At 43.6% G+C, this 21,889-nt stretch overlaps 1 protein-coding gene across 3 annotated transcripts in view; it reads left to right on the top strand.

Moving 5' to 3' along the window:
• ILRUN (inflammation and lipid regulator with UBA-like and NBR1-like domains) overlaps positions 1–20,362 on the top strand; it is a 108,484-nt gene extending 88,122 nt beyond the window's left edge. For 2 of the 3 annotated variants that reach the window (XM_032140205.2, XM_032140204.2), the window contains 2 exons: positions 2,320–2,648; positions 20,140–20,362. In XM_032140205.2, the coding sequence (XP_031996096.1) occupies positions 2,320–2,648; positions 20,140–20,175 (365 nt within the window). In that variant the 3' untranslated portion in view covers positions 20,176–20,362. Of the gene's footprint in view, positions 1–2,319; positions 2,649–8,596; positions 8,733–20,139 lie in introns of all 3 variants that reach the window. The other variant, XR_009211269.1, reaches the window with a different exon arrangement.
• Positions 20,363–21,889: the final 1,527 nt, after the last annotated feature.

Raw genomic sequence — 21,889 nt, 5'->3', positions numbered from 1 at the left:
AGGCTGCCTTCTTTTGATATACAGCCCAAATTAAAAATTTAGAATAAACACAGACCAAGAGAGTTTTCCTTAGTTTCCTTCACTACTTGTTTTTAGTGTTTGTTCTAGGATTATATTATCTCTATTTCTAGGTAGCTAACTGATGGAATGCATTTGCCTTTTTCTATCAACCATTCAACAGTTATTTAGGAGCCTAGACAATTTTTCGTATTTGTGTTCAGTAGGGTTCACACAGTTAAAAGCTTCTTGGCCTTTCTGTATTTTGCTTTTTGAAAACCTTCCAGCAGGAATGTATGTATCACTGTTCTCTGGAGTGAGGTGCTGAACATCAAAGGTTCAGGAACCGCTACTTTCTTTTTTTATTTGAACCCTTAGCTTTGGCACTTGAGCAAATCAAGAGCCTGAACTGTGACCAAATGTCCTATGGTGCATCTATTTAAAAATACATTTATGGTTTAATTGTGGATAGCTGGTAGAGTTTCCCTCAATAGTCGTGTACTGCATAATGAAATTTTGGTCAGTGATGGTAGTCCCATAAAGTTATAATGGAGCTGAAAAATTCTCATTACCTAGTGACACTGTAGCTTCCATAACATTGTAGTTTGTTTTTTAATGAATTTGGTGTAACCTAAGTGCACAGTGTTTATGAAGTCTACATTAGTGTTTAGTGATGTCCACATTCACTCACTGACTCACCCAGATCAACCGCCAGGCTTGAAAGCTCCATAGTAAGTTCCCTAGACAGGTATATCATTTTTTATCTTTCATATCATATATTTTACTATTCTATGTTTAGCTATTTTTTTAATTTTTTAATTTTTTTTTTTTTTTTTGAGATGGAGTCTCGCTCTGTCAACTAGGCTAGAGTGCAGTGGCACAATCTCGGCTCCACCTCCCAGGCTCAAGCAATTCTCCTGCCTCAGCCTCCTGAGTAGCTGGGATTATAGGCACCTGCCACTATGCCCAGCTAATTTTTTAATTTTCAGTAGAGACAGCGTTTCACTATGTTGGCCAGGCTGGTCTCGAACTTCTGACCTCAAGTGATCTGCCTGCCTCAGCCTCCCAAAGTGTTGGAATTACAGGCATGAGCCACCACCCATGACTGTAATTTTTTTTTTTTTTTTTTAAGACAGGGTCGTGCTATGTTGCCTGGGCTGGAGTGCATTGGTGTAATCACAGTTCACTGCAGCCTCTACCTCCTGGGCTCAAGCGATCCTCCCACCTCTGTCCCCCAAGTAGCTGGGACTACAGGCGAGCACCACCACGGCCAGTAAATTTTTAAATTTTTGGTAGAGACAGGGTCTCCCTGTGTCACCCAGGCCGGTCTCAAACTCCTGGTCTGAAGTGATCCTCCTGCCTAGACCTCCCAGAGTGCCCAGGATTACAGACATGAAATCTGGCCCGGCCTTAGATACGTTTAGATACACATATACTTACTGTTGTATTACAGTTGCCTACAGTATTCAGTACAGTAACAGTACAGTAACATGCTGTAGAGATTTGTAGCCTAAGCTCAATAGGCTATACCATATAGCCTAGGTGTGTGGTAGGCTCTACCATCTAGGTTTGTACACTCTATGATGTTCACACAGTGATAAATTGCCTAATGATACATTTCTCAGAACATATCTTCTTCATTAAGCAATGCATGACTGTATGACAGAAAAGCAAAGCAGGTGTTAAATTGGGTATTTTAGAAAGTCTGAGGCATGCCAAATTCTTGGTGTCTTTTGGTCAAATAGATTGAGAAAATAGCCAGGGTGATAGTATCTTCCATTTTGTCTAGATGAGTGCTGGTCCTGGCATAATTATTAATAGGTCCCTCTTTTCACTCTCATTTGTCCTAGTTTGGACAACATATAGTCATTCTAAATTGCCCCCAAAGGGAAGAGTGTTGATAAAATTGTAATTCTCATGATTGTAAAATACATGTAAAATAAAGTGAAAAACCACAAAGAGATACTAATTCTAGGAAGAGTAACTTTTGATTTCTATCTATTGATCGTTCTCTGGAATAATGATTTCCAAAGATGACGGTGCATTGGCATCAACTGGTAAGCTTTTTATAAATAGAGTTTCATGGATCTCACCACAGACCTCTGCTGAATTTATACTAGAATTTGAATTTGACGTTACCAAAAATGTAGCTATGCATGCAGTGCAAATGTACCAGACAGCTTTGTTAGCAAGCTTTTAAAACTAGCATATAGAAGAATGTTTCATTCTGTGGTTTGGATATTGTTTGGGGTTTTTGGTGGTGGCTATCTTGGACCTTTAAGGGTAAGCCTGGCATTGAAATGGGTTACCTTTTTGTTTCAGATGTCATCTGGGTGATTCTCAGTGTGGAGGTGGGTGGACTTTTAGGAGTAACGCAGCAGCTGTCATCTTTTGAAACGGAGTTCAACACACAGCCGCATCGTAAGGTAGAAGGAAACTTCAACCCTTTTGCCTCTCCCCAAAAGAACCGACAATCAGATGAAAACAACTTAAAAGACCCTGGGGGCTCCGAGTTCGACTCGATCAGCAAAAACACATGGGCTTCTGCTCCTGACCAAACTGAGCAAGACCAGAATAGACTGTCACAGAACTCTGTAAATCTGTCTCCCAGCAGTCACGCAAACAACTTATCAGTAGTGACTTACAGTAAGGTAGGTGCCCTTGGAGAAGAGAAGGGGTAGGTGGTGGGCCTTGGGACTTGTGATACCCCTTCATGGCAAACCTAGAATCCTAGACTGCCGCTCCCCAGAGGAGGTTCTTTAAGACTGCTCAGCTCTCCTGCCAGCAACAACAATGCAAAAGCTTACCCCTTCTCTGCTTTCCCCACCCCCATCTTCATGTCGTGTGGATGTTGTTTCATCCACATTTATAATTTACTCCTGTCTCTCTGCTATGGTTTGGGTGTTGAAAGAGTGAAGTTCTTTACCTTTAGTATTTTAAAAAAAGAAAGAATGTTGCTCAGTTATTTATTCTAAATATTGTTGTTGGGCTTTGCTTTATTTACCCTGTTGACATGTCTTGTTGATGTCTTTTCAGTCCTTTATGGCCCACCGACTTCCTTATCCACAACCCAGAGAGGCCTCAGTGATATTTTGACTTTTCAAATGTGGTGAATAAGTGAGAGAATTGTTTGTTGAGTTAACTTTGATTTTAAATATTCTGATTGTTGTGAGGCACTCTTCTAGGTGTTTAATTTCTTGATCTGTTTTCTTCTATGCCAGTTGATTAAACAGTATCTTCCACAGTTTGCTAAGGTGATGATGGTTCCTGGTTGTTGGTTTTAGTCGGTTGAATAAAGCCCTGATGCTGGGAGTTCACTGTTGTAGGTGGTTCATGTGGTGGAGTCCTGTGAGCATTCCTGTGTATTCTTCTCTGAATAATAATGCTGCATAGTAAGCTTAGCATCCTACTCATATTACCACATAAACTGTTATGTCTATCCTGGCTTCAATTCATGTTGGCGCTCACCTTAAATTTTAAAAACAAAGTTTATGTTTATTTGAGGGGCAAGTGACTATGTTGTAAGAATGATATTTTTCTGACCAGTAGTTTTATTTTATTTTTATTTATTTTTTCCAAGATGGAGCCTTGCTCTGTCACCCAGGCTGGAGTGCGGTGACACAATCTTGGCTGACTGCAACCTCCGCCTCCCAGTCTCAAGAAATTCTCCTACCTCAGCCTCCTGAGTAGCTGAGATTACAGGCGCCCACCACCATGCCTGGCTAATGTTTGTATTTTTAGTAGAGACAGAGTTTCACTGTGTTGGCTAGGCTGGTCTCGAACTCCTGACCTCAAGTAATCCTCCCGCCTTGGCCTACCAAAGTGCTGCTGGGATTACAGGTGTGAGTCACCGCGCCCGGCCCTCCTTTTTTGTTGTTGTTGGTTTTGTTTTTTTGTTTTGGAGACGGAGTTTCACTCTTCTTGCCCAGGCTGGAGTGCAGTGGCGCAGTCTCGGCTTACTGCAACCTCTGCCTCCTAGGTTCAAGCGATTCTCCTGCCTGAGCCTCCCGAGTAGCTGGGATTACAGACATGTGCCACCACACCCAGCTAATTTTGTATTGTTAGTAGAGATGGGGTTTCACCACGTTGGTCATGCTGGTCTCTAACTCTTGACCTCAGGTGATCCACTCGCCTTGGCCTCCCAAAGTGTTGGGATTACAGGTGTGAGCCACCGTGCCTGGCCTGACCAGTAGTTTAAATGTGGTCTAGATCAAGAGACAAATTAAGAAACCTGGTGATGTGAGTCCTCTTTCAGGTGGTCTGGTAGGAAAGACTTCATTCAGTAGTAATAGCATAAATGAAGGATTAGAGTCCTCTTTCACGTGGTCTAGTAGGAAAGACTTCATTCAGTAGTAATAGCATAAATGGAGGATTAATTTATTGGTTGATTGGATGTTCATTACAAAGGATTTTGTGGATTAGTGTTAATTGTATAGGATATAAGAGAAGTAAATTGGCAAGAGAGTAAATTGCCTGTATTTGAGGAAAGACGTTTCACATCTTAACACTCTTAATAAATAAAATATTTTCTTCTAAGCTCCTATTTCTCTAGTATTTTTTCTTGAATTTAACCCTCCAGAGTCTGTGACTGTTTGGGGTGGTAAATGGGCCAGCCCTGGGCTAAGCATGCTTTGTTAGAATGAGAACTTGAGTCTGTTGGATTTAATGGGAAGATGAACATTAAGGCAAAACAACCAATTGCTCCCGTGCTTTCTCTAATGGAAGCTGCCTCACCCAACTACGAGCTTTCTGGCTTGGCCATCACTGCAGTTTTAGGAGAGGGCTGCTGTTCTTGGCCAGGGCACTGTACTTGTCTTCCTGAATTGAGAGCCCATTAATTGTTTTCCGCCCCTTTAGGGGCTGATGCTTTGTAACCACCTCTGTGATGGTTGCACACAGTCATCACAGATGGTTGGGAATGGTGGGCTGGTGTTTTCTGCCAGCTTTAATTAAGGTCCTACCAGGGGTTGCTTCTTTTGGAAGGTCTGGACTATGGTGAGGTTATTGACTTATTTCTTGGAGTTGATGAACTCCTAGTGTTAATATGTTATCTAATTTTTTTCCTGGACTTTGTAGGATCATTTAGAAGTAGCATTTGCAAGAACTGTAGAGAAAAGCTTCCCATTAGAGATAATATCCAAAAAGACTGTTGACTATAATGCGTTGAAAATGTGAAACTTAGATGCCAAAGGGAAATTGGGGTCTCCTTTTTTTCCTAATCTAAGCAGAATCTTAGAAAGCATTTATATGAAGCATCGAGCAGGTTCCCTGAAGGCATTTCTGTCTAAAGTTGAGTCAACTCCACTCTAGCTCTCAGGGCTCCTTAGAATAGGGTGTAGGAGGTAGTCATCAGTAAATATTCATACATCTGTGCACTGTTCAGAGCAGTGTACATCGTACATTAGGAGACTTGAAGAATAAAAGGATCCCTACCCACTAGGAGCCCGCAGTACAGTAGGGGAAATGAAACATGCACAAAGCAATTAGAGAGCAGTTCAGTCAAAATGAAGTATGAATTTGGTCAATAGAGAGCAATACAGTCCAAATATATAATTTGTGTTTTGGGTTTTGTGTGTGTGTGTATGTATTGTTTTTTTGAGATGGAGTCTCACTCTGCCACCCAAACTGGAGTGCAGTGGCACAATCACAGCTCACTGCAGCCTTGACTTCCTGGGCTCAAGCGATCCTTCATCTCAGCCTCCCGGGTAGCTGGGACTACAGGCTCACGACACTACAGTCGGCTAATTTTTAATTTTTTTTTGTAGAGATGGGGTCTCCCTATGTTGCCCAGGCTGGTCTTGAACTCTTGGGCTCAAGTGATCCTCTTACCTTGGCCTCCCAAAGTGCTGAGATTATAGATGCAAGCCACTGCTCCCAGCCTGTATTGTATGTAATGGCTGGAAGGGTGCAATAAGAGAGAAGCAGAGATGAAGTGGAGATGGAGTTGAAGGAAAGGGATTTGCAGAGGATGGGTGAGATTTGGAAAGATGGACAGACAGCAAGGACACGGAGAACAATTGAAGTGCCAAGGGCAGAGTGAGAGTAAGGGGCCTGTGGTCACGAGATATGGGTGATGGACAGTGGGAGATAGGTTCAGTTGGTTGCAGTGTGTTTTTTTGACGAGTAGGGATGGAATAATTATACAAATGACGCTGAAAAGAATTAGTTATGTGGAGGACATCTGTCATAAATATGAGTGGACATCTATCATAAATCTTTGCGAAAGGTGAGCCTTAAATGCAGAGATAATCCTAAACATTTATATTTGGCTTGAGAATATGTAATTTATTTATTTATAAAGGCAGGCATGCTTGAGGTTCTGAAGTGTATACCTGACAAAGTGATGAGATCAGGTATATATCAGAATTATTTTTTTTTAACTATTTGTATGGGCTGGGCATGCTGCCAAGTACTTTACATGTATCATCTCATTTTTAGATGAGGAAACAAAAGCTCAGGGGGCTAAGTAACTTGCCTAGTATCACACTGCCAGTGAGAGGCAGAGCTGGAATTCAAGTCTAGGTGCCACATTACTAAAAGGTGTTTCATGGTAGGTGAACCTGAGCTTTCCCTAGATCCTTCTGTTGGGCTGGAGGTTGTGTTCAGGGAAAGCTTGTATTGAGTTGATGACCAGTAGTATCAAGGTGTGAATGAGGCAGAGTTTAAATAAGATACACAGCCCTTATAGAATCTGATCATTGACTATGGCATCTTTCGAAGAGCTCCAGTGTTTGCTGGGTTTTAAAGTAGTGACTTCTTTTTCTGGTTGATAAAAAAGATAAAGTATTTTTACACTCAAAGTACACAAGCCATGTGGTGTTTATAGTAAATTAGCACCCTTTTATTTGTGAATGAGTGGAGAGGAAGAAAGAGACCTCTGGGGCTCTGGAATTGGGAATTATTTTCAGTTCAGCCCAGGTGGCATTTTGATGTTGTTGTTGTTTGTTTGTTTTTTGAGACAGGAGTCGCGCTCTGTTGCCCAGGCTGGAGTGCAGTGGCACGATCTCGGCTCACTGCAGCCTTTGCCTGCTGAGTTCAAGCGATTCTCCTGCCTCAGTCTTACGAGTAGCTGGGATTACAGGCACGCACCACCATGCCCAGCTAAATTTTTGTATTTTTAGTAGAGATAGGGTTTCACCATGTTGCCCAGGCTGGTCTTGAACTCCTGACCTCAAGTGGTCTGCCCACCTTGGCCTCCCAAAGTGCTGGGATTATAGACGTGAGCCACCGTGCCTGGCTCAGGTGCCATCTTTATTGGCTAGGGAGGAGGAGTGCCTGAGGTGCTAGTGTCAGGGATCACTGAGTTGGCAATAGATCTGATTAACTCCAGAGAGATCCCTGCTTGCCATCAAGGCTGGGAAGGAACATGATGCCCTGGAAGCCTATGATCACAGTTTTAGTAGGCAGGTAGTTTCCTGCTGCCTCCATAGTTACAGTTTAACTTGCTAAGGTTGGTAGGATGAAGGTAAAAGATTGCTTCAGGCACCTGCACTATGAGGGCTGGGTGGATATGTCAACAGAGTGGCACATCTGTCAGTGCCAGGAAACGGACACCCTGGAGTCCTTCCCAGCTGTTCTTGAATCGTAAGCTCCCTGAACTCAGTGCTCCGTCCCTGGGGGAAACGCCTGCCCTAGCTGCATCCCACAATGCAAAGGGGTTTCTCCTTGTGGGAGAGCTGTCAGAAGGAGTCAGAAAAGTAAATATATGCAGACTCGCCTCAAAGATTCATAAATCTGGCTCCCTGCTTTTGTTAGAAATTGGCCGGCCTGATTGTCAGCTCAGTTGTGGCTGAACTGTCTGTCCCAGGTGAACAGTGAGATCAAGTACTGGTGAAGGCTAGAAAGTGTTTTAATTATCCCTTTTTATGTGATTAGCTGAAGAGCATCTGATGATCAAGTCAGGGTAGGATAGGTGCTCACTCTGTTGACTCAAGGCTAACCTTGCTGTGAATTCTAGCACTCTGACTCATCTCTGGGGGGCCAGAGTAGCTTCTGTTTGGACAGTGCGAAACTGGTGAAAAACAATTCACAGAGATGTGGAAAGAGAAAAAAAAGTCCTGTTAAAGTTACGTACGCCTTTTTCTTATATGCCAGTAATTTTTTAAATTTCACTGTTTTCTAAGAAGGCCTTTACAGAGCAATAAGACCCCAAATGGTCTGATTCAGGACAGCTGGGAATAAGAGTGTGGCTGGCAGAATTGAGGGGCTGTTCTTTAGGACAGCTACATGCTTTGCTTTCTTTCACTAAAGGAGTAATGATTTACACTGGGAGCTGAAGAGGACCCCAAATTCACTTATTTTGTTACTTGAAATATGGCTCTTATATTGTGTTTGTTCTTTCTTTTAAAAAAAAAAGTGTTTGAGGCTGGTATATGTCATATATTCCCACTTTAAACTGGATTACAGTCTGAGCCACTGTTATTACTTCCATCAAATGCTGGTTCAGAAGGAGAAACTTATTATTATCTTTGTGGGGAGGTTCATCCCGCTCCTCCAGAGCCATCCCTGCCAAGTGCCATCTGCTCGCGCGCTCGTGCTTGCTGGCTTGCTTATGTGCTTATTCTCTTCCCCCACCCCCACCCCTTTCCTCTCTTGACAGTCATCCTGTAGAGCATTTTGTATCTGGAGCTAGCAGGAGTCAGTCTGCTTCTGTTACATCAGAAATCAGCTCTTTTTCTCACCTGCTGCTATCTATGTTGACTAAGGCATAGAAGAGTTCTTTTCTCTCCATCCAGGTGAGGGTTTAGAAACAGTAGTGGGGGGTACTGGAGGAGGTTTGGAAAAGGCAGATCTTTTGTTCTGTGGGCCTGGCGATGTAATGGCTTGTGATCTATTATCTACTTTGAAATGGCCAAAAAGTTTAACATAATAATAAGGGAAGGGTTTGGGGTGACTTCATGGAATTGGGACCAACATTTGCCCAGGCAGTTTGACCAGAAGGCAGGTAGTTGGTGTCCTCAACTGGGCTAGTGCTTATGTGAGGCATTAAGAGAGCACCAGTGTAACCTTCCCACTGCCATGAAACCCTAGAGTTGTCTTCATTCTCACATGAAGATCCTCTCCATGAAAGGTTTAAAGATGGTTCAAAGAGAAGCTAGATGGAAAATCGGTGTCACTTGGCCCTCTGGCGAGGAACAGGTAGTAAGAACACACTATTCTCACTCCAATGAAAGTACATTAATCAGAGCTGTAAAACTATCATTGATTGAGCACTTATGCGCCAGGCACTGTGCTGAGGACTTTTTTAAATTTAATTTTTATTATTAAAATTTATCAATGTACATAGTTTAAGGAACCAAGTAGTTCTACTAAGCTTATGGCAAAAAACTCCAGTCACCTCCCTGCTTCCCAGCCTCCAGTTTTTATTCCCCAGAGACAATAGGCTCAGTGCTTGACATGCATTACTTCATGTAGTCCACAAACAGTACCATGATAAAAGTATTGTTATTATCACTCCTTTACAGTTACTGAGACTGGTTCAGTGATTTGCCCAAGGTCACGTACCAGGATGATAAGACCAAGATACCAACAAAAGCAGTTATTTTTGACTTCTAAGCATGCTGTATTCGCTTAACATCGCACTGCATTGCTTCCCAATTGCAGTGTTCAAGTGCACATTTTTATTAGCTGGGCTGACATCTGTGGGCTTTCTTATTTTTTTTTTTTTTTTTTTTTGAGACGGAGTCCCGCTCTGTCACCCAGGCTGGAGTGCAGTGGCGCGATCTCGGCTCACTGCAAGCTCTGCCTTCCTGGTTCACGCCATTCTCCTGCCTCAGCCTCTCTGAGTAGCTGGGACTACAGGCGCCCGCCACCACGTCCCCTTTTTAGTAAAGACTGGGTTTCACCATGGTCTCGATCTCCTGACCTCGTGATCCGCCTGCCTCGGCCTCCCAAAGTGCTGGGATTACAAGCGTGAGCCACTGCGCCCGGCCATCTGTGGGCTTTTTGTAATGTACAGCTACATTTTAAATGAGGATCAAGGCTATTGTTGACCAAATATTATGTGACTTTTCTACTATTAAACCTCTTCCCTCCACAAGCTATTGCTTTCTCTCTAGCCTCCAAGAAGGGAAAAGATTCCCTAGAAACCTTCGTAGCCACTTGGGTTTAGGTTTTTGTTGGCATTGAAATTTTCATTAACTCACTCTTGTTACAGCAGCATCTGTACTTTTTGATGTCACACACAGAAAAACCAAACCTGTCTATATTCCTTGATAGTGGCCACAAGATACAGTCTCTGGGGTCTTATTTTTCTGGGACAAATTAAAAATCTCCCTTTGAATATACTGAGTATTTTAGAATAGAACATACGTAGGGGCTGTCCTACAGTTCCTTTAAAATCGAGTTTTGTTTCTGTAAAGCCTGTCTGGAGAAAGAATATTTTAGGCAGAGGACAACCAGTACAAGCCCTGAAGTGGAAGTTTGCCTGGTGTGTTCAAGGGATAGCAAGGAGGCCAGTGCCTGGAGCAGAGCCACAAGAGACAGAGTAGAAGATGATGAAGTCAGGGGGCAGAGACCAGATCGTGGAGCGTTTTGCGGGCCCTTATAAAGCTTTGGGCTTTTGCTCTGAGGGAAAAGGGGAGCCTTAAAAGGTTTTCAATAGAGGGGTGATATATGTAACTTAATGCTATAAAAGGAGCACTCTAGCTCCTGTGTGGTAAATACAGGGCAAGGGTAGGAATAGGAGACCAACAGGGAAGTTAATGCCGTCATCCAGGCAAAGAGTAAGAGTGGTTCAGATCAGGTTGGTGGCAGCAGAGGTAAGAGAAGTGGTCCATGTCCGGATCTATATTGTGTAGCTAGAGCTAACAGGATTTGCTAATAGATTGGAAGGGGATGTAAGAGAGAATAAAGGATAACACCAGGATTTTTGGCCTGAGCAATTAGAGGGATGGAGCTACCATCAATGGAGAGGGGAAAGGATGTGGTAGAAGTGGGGAGAGAACAGGGTTCCATTTTGGATATGCTGGATATTTATATAAACATCTAAATGGAGGTGTCAAGTGGGCTGTTGCATATCCAAGTTGGATATCGAGTGTAGGAGAGAAGTCTAGGTGGAGATATAAATTTGAGAGTTGTCACATGGATGGCATCTGATGCTATAAGACTGAATGTGATTCCCTAAATGATGAGAGGAGGTCAGGGTTTCTTAGCTGACTGATTAAGACTGTTGACATTTTGGGCCAGTTAAGTCTTTTTTTTTAAAACAAGACAAGGGCATATGTGTCTTAGGCATTGTACAGTGGTTAGCAGCATGCCTGGCCTTTTACCCACTAGATGCTAATAGTACCGCCCTCCCTCCCCACAGTGTAACAACCAGAAATGTTTCTTGACATGCCAGATGTCTCCTGGGGGGCAAAATTCCCCCACTGGTGAACCTCTGGCATAGTTAGAGGTCCAAGGACTGAGTTTAACACTGTCTGTCTAACATGTAAACCATTTCATACTATCCACAGTACCTTTACTGCTTTTATTCTTATTCTTCATTCACAACACACTTGTGACTTTAGTAGTTATAATCCTTGTTTGAAAAAATAATAGGGAAGTATTATAAGTAACTTGCTCACATTCACACAGCAAATTGAAGGTGGGCTGCAGACTGGAACCCAGGGATCCAGTTTGAGTCTAATGTTCTAGACCACACTACAGTGAGGTTGCTGGCAAGTGAAGTTTGTTGGCTATTCTCTGAAGGTAGTTTATGCACTTAGTGTCAGGTCGTAGAGACCTCTTCGTTCATTTGTGGGAACTGCAAAAGAATGTGTGGCCGGTAAGAAGCAACACAGAGCAACCAAGGGACCTGTCCCAGTTGGCTGGCAGATTAGCACACTCTGTACCAGGAGGGACTTGCCAGGAGACTCTGGGCTTAATATTTTGATGATTCTCTTTTGAAAACCCAGAAGAGCCAGTAAAGTCCTCGCAGCCTTGCTGGTGTTTACATTGGCATGAATGTTGTGTGCATTTTTTAAATAAATTAAGCAAACATAACTATGGGCCTTAGAAAATGTCTTTTGTTGTTTGTAACATTACTGTCTGACTGAGAATAAAAAGTATCTCCAGGAACTTTCCTTTTTGTTCCTCAGTAGCTTCAAAGCTGTCCAGCTCCATTTTATTTGCTTTGGGCTCTGAGCATTGTTTGAGGTTGTTCTGATGCTGTGCACTCTTGTGGCTGAAGCAGAGCTAATGTTCCCAAGATTGCCAGCATGTTTTATTTTGGTTATAAGGGCTCATTCTCTTCCCCATACTCTGAATTCAGCATTTTAATTTCTGATGAAAGTTCTCAAAGTAGGACTTGTGAAATTTATAGGTTCAAACAGATAAAGTATAATTCAAAAGTGTAAGAATGGCTCCTGGTATAGATGCTCAGGTTTCAAATGACTTGTTCTCAGCTAAATCTGCTTTAATTATGTTCCAGCAGGACCAGAACAAAATGTAAGGTTAAGAACTGTTGTATCTCAGGAAAAATGGGAGCTTCCTTAGAGCTGGGATGTTCCCCTGCAAAGGTTTGAGGGTCTTGAACTTTTTGCTGTGATTTCACTGCCTAAGGGCCAGTTAAAGCTGTTTGTTTTACACAGTCAATAGTATTGACTGATATTGTACAGTCAATAATTCTGACTGATATTATTCAGTCAGTAAGTGAGGTCTCCTGGGTGCTCAGCCACTAATCCCTATCTTCAAAGAATTTACTATCTGATAACATAGATGTGACTAATCCATAGGAAAGAATAAAAGCCAGTAAAGATCAAGTATGTTGAATTCTAGTTGACTTTTAAGTGATAATAGGAATTTGGGGACGGCCAAAGCAATAAGACTGGAGTAATCAGGAAAGTGATCCCTTGATGGAGGATAGATTCAGACTGAATTGGAGGGAAGAAGAACCCCATGCAGGAAGGCTCAGAGGCAACCACAGGCAGGGTGTGTTCACAGGACACTGGCCAGCTTGGCCGAGGTGAGTGAGGTGTGCTTAAAGAGGTTGGGGTGCATTTTGGAGGAAGACCTTTAAAAGCCAAGCAAAGGAGAGTTCACATTTAATATGAAAGGAGAGAGTGCCAGCAATGCTTTTGAGTAGGGGAGTTTCAAGACAAAACCAAATATAGCTGAAAGGAACCAAGAAGGAGACAACTTACTCTCTTCCCTTAATCCACCAGCCATTATGTGAGCTGATGTCTGTCAATTAATTATAAGACACACAGGCAAGATGATGGCTTGTAAGGAAAGGGTAGTTGACAGAAAGTTACAGGAGCTTGAATGGAAATTCAGAGAGAAAGTTGGACCAGCAGCCTTATCCTGTGTCCTAGCAGGGTGGCTACCTGACTAGGAACTTGAATTAGCTTCTCTCATGTTGGTGTCCTCCCCAGTGAGACTCTTACTGGTTCTTTCTTCCTGTTTAGAAATCTCCTCTACCCTAGGAGATGACCATGAAAGAGTTCTGTATAACAGCATCCCACTTGGATTCTAGCACACCTGCTGTTACATCAGATCTTTGGAGCTAGAATTCCGAATAACAAATAGCTTTTTTCTGAAATCTTTACTAAAAGGGGAAGTCAGATTCAGCTAGGATCCTCTACCTCCATGTAGAAATTTTGAATAATGCATTTTCATTCACAATTATGTTTGAGTTTTATTCTTCATGGTTTTTAAAAAATTTGTAAGGGGAGTAGGGGGTGAGTGAAGGCTGTGGGAGTTGCCTTTTTCCATGGGGGACTTTGGGTGGACAGGAGGATGGATGACAGGGAGGATGTGTGGAGGGAGGAGGGATGGAAGTATGGATGATAGAGGAAGGATGGAGGGATGGATGATGAAGGGTTGGATGAATGGGTGAAGGGAGGATAAATGGGTAGATGAGAAGTTCCTCAACAGGACTGTTGAGGTTAGTTAAGAGCAACAGAAAAACTATTACAGAGGCAGATATAAAAAGTTGTTTTTACAGAGCTTTAAAAATACATTCAGCACACTAATAACTGAGTTAAATGTTTTGGCACAATCAGAAGGCCTGGTTGAACTGAGCTTGCCCTGTCATCAGCCCTTGAGTGTAAAAATAGGGTTTTTTCCTATTCTTTGGCTGGTTCTCACGCTCATTCTCAGCCAGTGCATCAGATACATCTTTGAATTTTGGGAAACTGTCACATGAAAGAGACTTGAACAGGCCAAGTGCAGTGGCTCACACCTGTAATCCCAGCACTTTTGGGAGGCTGAGGTGGGTGGATCACCTGAGGTCAGGAGTTCTAGACCAGCCTGGCCAACGTGGTGAAATCCCATCTCTACTAAAAATACAAAAACTAGCTGGGCATGGTGGTGCCTGTAGTCCTGGCTACTTGGGAGGCTGAGGCAGGAGAATTGCTTGAACCCAGGAGGTAGAGGTTGCAGTGAGTCAAGATCACGCCTCTGCACTCCAGCCTGAGCAGGAGAATCGCTTGAACCCAGGAGGTGGAGGTTGCACCTGTGCACTCCAGCCTGGGCGACAGAGCGAGACCAATGTTAAATCATCTTACAGAAGTCCTTCTCTTGTGCTGACGGGCCCTGCTGTGCCACCAGCAAGCCTCCCAGAGTAGTCAGAAGGCATTAAGGAAAGGGCCCTGGTTTGTACATTACTAAGAGAGTGCCCATTGCCCTGCTCATTACTCCAGTACAGACTTAATTTTATTTCTAGTTAATGAGTAATGGGTTTGATCAGGGCCTACTCAGTTTCTGGCCCTTGCCAGCCAGGCCAGGCCTGTGAGCAGGGCCTCACCACACAATGTTTGCAGTACAGAATCACGACAGAACTTAGTACTAAACCCTGTATTCTTCTGTGTTTGCATTCAGTGTACATAAATGATACAAAAGGAGCACTAGGCGGAAGAAGCACTGACCAGGGCTGACCCAGGAAATGAGGAGGAGGAGGGTCCTCATGGTGTTATCCAATAATGCCATCAGTATACACCAAGAGAGCATATTATTTCTCAGCCATACAACAAACTTGCTTGTCTTTTTATTAACCTATGTGAACCTTCTTATTTATTTAAATCAAATCGCAAATAAAAGCAAAATAAAGACAGGTATGTGAAAGTCTTGTGTTGTGGTAATTTATCTAAACAGGCTTTCATATACAGAAAGAGTAATGCAAAAATCTCTCAGTGAGACATCCTTTTTTCATTGGGAATTTCAGCCTTCTTTTTTTTCCTGGAATGTTAAAAACGGGCTGACTCACCAGTCAGTGTATTTCATAATTCATTCATTCATTTTACTGATACCTGAGTCTACTGTGTGCAAGGCAGAAATAAGTATCAGGAACAGCTTCTGTCCTCATAGAAGGACAGCCTACTCTTCTGATAGCACTGCCCTGCCTACTGATGAAAATAGGTGAATACAGTTAAAAAAAAAATCCTAACTGAAATAGAACGATTGCCTGTTTTTTAGTACTTTGGCATACAGTTGATGTTTTCTATCAGCGACAGTTTTTTAGTACTGCTTTTTGGAAAGGTTATTTTGACTTCTGTATAATTTTAGGAAGGACTCTAAGATATTGCAGGTTTACCCTCACATAAGTGATAACCACATCACTGGCTAGGAATGATTCTTGCTATTCGACAGACACAACTATAAATGATTGTGTAAAATCAGAGAAACAGTTATTTTTAGGTTTGCTTTGAGGACAGGATTGTAAGTACTAGATCTTAAATTTTCCTTTTAGGAGATTGATAAGGATGAGACTGAGCTCATCTTTATGTCTGTAAATGTTCTCTAACAATATTTTAGGGCTGAGCACAGTGGCTCATGCCTGTAATTACAGCACTTAGCCAAAGTGGGAAGATGACTTGAGGCCAGGAGTTCAAGATCAGCCTGGGCAACGTAGTGAGGACCGCCCGCCCCCCCCCGCCCAGAACAAAATTTTTTTTTAATTTTAGGAAATTAGCCAGATAATGGCTTGCTTGCAGTAGTTATTATTGCATTGTGGAAATGCAGTTCAGGACTTGGCCCAACTACTGTAATCAATCAGCTGGCCTAAGGCAAAAGTCTCTTCCCCATCACTAGTGAGCAGGAGGCGTTGCTGCCTTAGCTAATGACTGTGGAGCCTCTGCGCTTTAAGAAGGCTTGCCTGCTCTCTAGCCAGGTTGAACTTAGGTCCCCGTGCTTGAACCTATGATAGCTGGTCAGTGAAAGCTTAGGGAAAGCTGAGGCAAAACAAGCAACACCTCAGCCCCTATGGACCTGAACAGTTTCATATCCCCTAGCAGATGTGGGGCAGTTCAATGTAGCCTTTGGAAACCCATTTCTGTGTAAGTGGTGTTATGCCCTGGGCAACTGGCCTTTAGACCTGGAGTCAGATACCAGAGTTTTTTTCTGGGTTTGAGTATTTATACCCTCCATTAGCATGGATAAATCAGTCTTGCTGCTAGTCCCTATGTGATAGGACATGATTCTTCCTAGAGGGGAGTGGCTTTCTGCTCACTGGGTTTTATAATCAGGATGATGGCTTCGATTTTTGCTTGGGTCTGAGTTGAATTCAGAGTTCTGTGGTACCATCTAATGCGTATGCCCCTTGATCTGTTTTCCTTAGTAGTAGTGGTACAAGTATAAGAGAAGATATTTCATTGATTCCAGGTTAGCTAAAATATTTGGCATCTGTTTTTACTACAGATAAAAGTTGAAGAGTTGCTAGGCCCCAGAAGAGAGTGAATGTTATCTGTATTGCCAAATCCTACTTTTAGGCTGGGATTGTCGTTGGCTACCAGAGCCTGTTACACCAGGTCTTAGAACTCCAGTGAAATCTGAAATGTGGATGGGCCTCCCATTTTGAAAGTACCTCCATCCAGAAGGTACTGCCATGGTCTTCCTGCTTGGCCTACTGCCATAGGACTCCCCAGACAAGCTGTTCTTGGAATCTCTGCCACGCTTTTCCTCTACAACTGGTGTTATGTTGCCTGTGTTCTGTGATCCACATGAGACACCTATGATACTGTGTGTGGGGAGTCTAGATCGTAAAATAGCTTCCAAATAGAGTTGGCGCCCTCTCTCTTCCTTGAAGTGATGGTAATTAATTTGGGGGTAAGAAAAATAGAGCTTGTTCATCACACTTTTTCTGTTCCAATTAAACAACAACAACTCTAATATGTAGTTCACTGGGTAAAAGAGAATTAGGTAGCATTTTTCTTCGTAAAAGGCATGGAACATCAGTAAATAGAGGATCAACAATAACCATGATCTAAACTAGTTAAATGCCACACTGAATGGTCTGAGGGCCAGGGCACTCGAAGGAAATCTGAAAATGCACACGTCTTTATTCCTGTTTCTTCCAATTGCATAGAACCTGCTTTATTTATCCGTTAAATGGGAATGTACAACAGCTTTTTGACAAAGTCATAAACTCCCTTCTTCAAGCATTCTAGACAAATCATAAGGCCAGTACTTGCTTTATAAAGGCCCACATGAAGTGTGTAGAGCTTTGGACTGGAAAGCAGTTGAATTTAGGGTAAAGAGGTAAATATTTCATAGGAAGCAAATGCTGTTTGTTTTTTGAGTTTTCTTTTTTCTTTATTAAATTTATTATTTTTTTCCTAACCCTCAGAACCTGTGACTTTGTTTTATTTTTAAGAGAGAAGGTCTTACTCTGTCTCGCAGGCTGAAGTACAGTGGCACAATCATAGCTCACTGCAGCCTCGACCTCCTGGGCTCAAGTGATCCTCTGGCCTCAGCCTCCTGAGTATCTGGGACTACAGCCATGCGTTGCCATGTCCAGCTAATTGAAAAAAAAATTTTGCGTGTGGAGATGGAGTCACACTGTGTTACCCACACTGATCTCCCAACTCCTCACCTCAAGCAGTTCTCCCGCCTGGGCCTCCCAAAGTGCTGGGATAATAGACATAAGCGACCATACCTAGCCAGGTTTTCTTTTTGCTGTGCATTTTTTTTTCCTGCACAGAGACCTTTGAGCATCGTATCGGTTCTAAACCTTAAGGGAATTAAAGCTTTTGTTGCTTTCCTTGGGTAGTTCTAGATGAATGATTGTTGTTGGGAACTGCTGAGTCAGAGCAGCTTGTTTTAAGTTGCTTTACTTTCTATTAGGTTGGTGTAAAAGTTAACTGCATTTTTTTGCCATTAAAAGTAATGGCAAAGGCCAGGCGCAGTGGCTCATGCCTGTAATCCCAGCGTTTGACTCTGTCTTGAAAAAATAAAAATAAAAAAATTAATGGCAAAAACTGCAGTTACTTTTGCATGCATGAACTTGCTACCTCTGATGTATGTGACCCCCCTACCAGGCCTTGCAAAATGGAATCTGAGAGCCCTTTGCTGCCCCAGCCCACACTTGCTTGAGTGGGTGGATGCTGTGGCTGCTGAGATGGTTGGAGCCATAGCTCGTCTGCTAGAGGCATGGTTGGCTCGGGCTGACAGCCATGTGGCATTTTGGCAAATGCCAGCTGCTTCCCTCACCAGTGCTGCTCCCTTAATCAGACTGCCTCACCTCTCTGAGCTTGGAGACCATACTTGTCTCCTTGGATCTTTGTGAGGGTTAAAGAGAACATGTTAGGTGCTACTGCAGCACCTGGCACGTAGTGGATGCCCCATTGGTATTGGCCTATCCATTCCCCAGATCATCTCCTGAGGATTTTTTGTTTAGTTTAGTGATACCACCAAGCAGCTAGAGATGTACTTCTGGTTTTGGGAGGCTTTATATGGAAAAACAAAAAGGAGGGATTGGGGAGGAAGCACACGTCATGGTCCAGCATGTTCATGGTTTGTGTAGCTGCTTTTGATGTTGGCACATCTTGGTGTGTCTTTCTTATAAGGGGAAGCAAGACTGTGAAGCTTCTTCCACTCAGCCAAGCAGCATAGAAAGTGCCTTTGCCAAGTTGGAATAAACCTTATCATGTGGCAAAGGAGAGCTAGCATGGGAAGAAGGAATACTGCAGTCCATCAAATTTGGTTTTGAATCTTGGCTCTGCCTCTTACCACGTGATTTTTTAAAAAAGATTGAGACAGGATTGGCCAGGCGCGGTGGCTCACGCCTGTAATCCCAGCACTTTGGGAGGCCGAGACGGGCGGATCACGAGGTCAGGAGATCGAGACCATCCTGGCTAACACGATGAAACCCCGTCTCTACTAAAATTAGCCGGGCGTGTTGGCGGGCGCCTGTAGTCCCAGCTACTGGGGACGCTGAGGCAGGAGAATGGCATGAACCCGGGAGGCGGAGCTTGCAGTGAACTGAGATCGCGCCACTGCACTCCAGCCTGGGCGACAGAGCGAAACACCATCTCCAAAAAAAAAAAAAAAAAAAAATTGAGACAGATTTCACTCTGTTGCCCAGCCTGGAGTGGTGCAGTGGCGTAATCATGGCTTATTGCAGCTTCGACCTTCCAGGTTCAAGTGATCTTCCCACCTCAGCCTCCCAAGTAGCTGGAACCATAGACGTGTGCCACCATGCCTGGCTAATTTTTTTTTTTTAATTTTATAGGGATGGGTTCTGACTATGTTGTCCAGGCTAGTCTCGAGCTCCTGGGGTCAAGTGATCCTCCTGCCTTGGCCTTATGAGGTCCTGGGATTACAGGCGTGAGCCACCGCACTTGGCCTAACCACATAACCTTGAACAAGTCTTATTCTCTGCAGTAAAATGGGTGTCAGTGAAATAGGTGTTATAATACTCACCTGGCTTTTAGGGAAGAGGTGAGGATTAAAGGCAATGTAGGATAAGCCCCTAGTACTGTGCCTGGGACCTAGGTGCTAAGTAAATAGTTGCTATTTCTGTGTTTTTGCTGATATATGTGTTGTTAGCTAGCAGTAGCCTTACATCTGAAGTTAAGGTGCATAGAATGGCATATAAGGATCTTTAGCAGAGTGGTTGAGACATTTTTGTCAAGAAGGAAATAGGAAAGCTTTGTGGCCTGGGTGGAGGAAGGTTGGCATTGACTGATCTACCATCTGAAAGATGGGGGAGTTATCTCTCTACCCTCCCCTCTCTTTGGATGATGTGATTCAGTGAAAAACTTAGCAACTTGAAATGTACTGATCTTTGGCGTGCCGAGGTTTCGTGTGGCAAAGACGCTCAGGCCTTGTCTATGGATTGGGGCTTCGTTGTGACTCACTGGGAACCATAGATCTTGCTCTTGGTTTGGTTGTCAAGTTGCACTGCTATGTGTACCATCACTGACTATCTTCACTCTCTTCCAGGGGCTCCATGGGCCTTACCCCTTCGGCCAGTCTTAAACGGGTGTCAGCAAGAAGAAAAATTAACAAAAGACAGAAGGCCTGACTTTGGGGGGTTAGGGCAAGGGGTTCCTCTGGATTGCAGACCACATCGCACAGACCCCTGGCTCTGACCCCTTCTCATCCCGGAAGAAGAGGAAGAAGCAGAACAGACTAGTTTTGAGTAAACTCAGTATGCATGTGTGAATGCTGAATCACAGGAATGGTGTTGAGGCTACCAAGAAGAAATCCATGCAGCCACTTTGGGTTTTGTTATAGGCATCAGTCTAACAAGTCATTAGGTCACTCGGGAAGGGGGAAAAAGTTTAAAATGGGGGAAAAAAAGCCATCTTTTTAAACAAAAATTATTTTGCCTACAGAAAGGTTGTAGTTTTGAGTACATGTTAATTTTTTTTCCCTCTTTCCCCACTTTTATTTTTTTAAATAAGGGATAACATATTCTTTATAGAATAGTGCTTGCTCTGGAAGAGATTCAGGTGAAAAGTTGGCGTGGCATGTTTGAGGACTCTGCGGATCAGTGCTACAGGAGTACATCTGCCGTGCCACATGACTCCAGAAGTCTCTGACCCCATTTGTTTTTAATGGCATCAGCCAATGAGTTATCACCCTTTTCCTCCTCTTTTCTCTTTAATCTTCTGTTGATTTACACCTTTGACATTTGTATTTGTCAACCCTGTGGCTTGTTAGCATCAGAACCTCTCTGAAGACCAAACTTCCCTGTGTGGCCAGCAGAGGAAGCCTTGAGGATAGATCTCGGGTGACGTGGGATTTTCTAAGCCTGAGAGGTGTCCTTCTGCACACCGTTGTAACAATTAAAATTGCTTTTCTTCCATGTTTTTCTTGGCAGAGAGAAATGCCATCATGCTTACTGCTCTTTTGGATTCTTCATGCAGTGGCTTCCCATTTGCTGTGGGAACAATGCCTCTGTGTTGGTTATATGTATGCACCACGTGTGCACACACGGGTGTTGGTGCAACCGCCAGCAGGTGTGCAGCAGACAAGCTTGAAGGTGGCCCATGCTTCTCTGTTGTCACACAACTCCTTTCCCTGTTTCTCTTCAGTTGTCCTCTGTGATATTTTCACAGCCTGTTAGTGGAGGCTGATCTGTAGAGGTATGAAAATACAGCCCCAAAGGGGGAATTTGTCATGGGGAAGGGCCAGCCACTGACTACTTGATCTTGGAGACCACATTTAGATGGAAATAAGAGGACCTCCACAGCCCCGCCTCCCTGCCAGGATGCTAGGTTATTGGCTGGGAGGTGGGCAAGTGGCAGCCCAGCTGAAGCAAGAGGCTGATTGGCTGGCTGCTCACTCAGGCAGGTGGCCCCCCTGGCATCCTGTAGATTCTGAGCAGGTTGAGATGTGGATATCTCCATGGGAAGCTTGAACCAGGCTAGAACAGCTGTCTGCCAAAGATACAAGAATATGCAAAGTCCCTCTTCTCACCCCCCTCCTTCCCTCAAGTCTTAGTTGGTTTGAGAGCCAGGGATATGGATCCAGGGTGCTGTTGCAGGGTCACCTGCCTGTTACCACACCCCCTTCCAGCTGGGTGGTGGGTGAGGGTGTGAGACAGGCAGGGAGACCAGGTGATGAGTGGCTGCAAGGAGTCATATAGCCTGGGTGTGGGTGAGGGTCTGCCTGCCTGTTTCTGTCTGGGTGTCTGAGTTCCAAAAAATGTGTGTTGTTTGTTCCTCCTCATCCTCTTCTGAGACTT

Source organism: Hylobates moloch, unplaced genomic scaffold (assembly GCF_009828535.3).
Source record: "Hylobates moloch isolate HMO894 unplaced genomic scaffold, HMol_V3 SCAFFOLD_20, whole genome shotgun sequence".
In the NCBI taxonomy this organism is placed as follows: domain Eukaryota; kingdom Metazoa; phylum Chordata; class Mammalia; order Primates; family Hylobatidae; genus Hylobates; species Hylobates moloch.
This window is presented reverse-complemented; position numbering and strand designations above follow the sequence as displayed.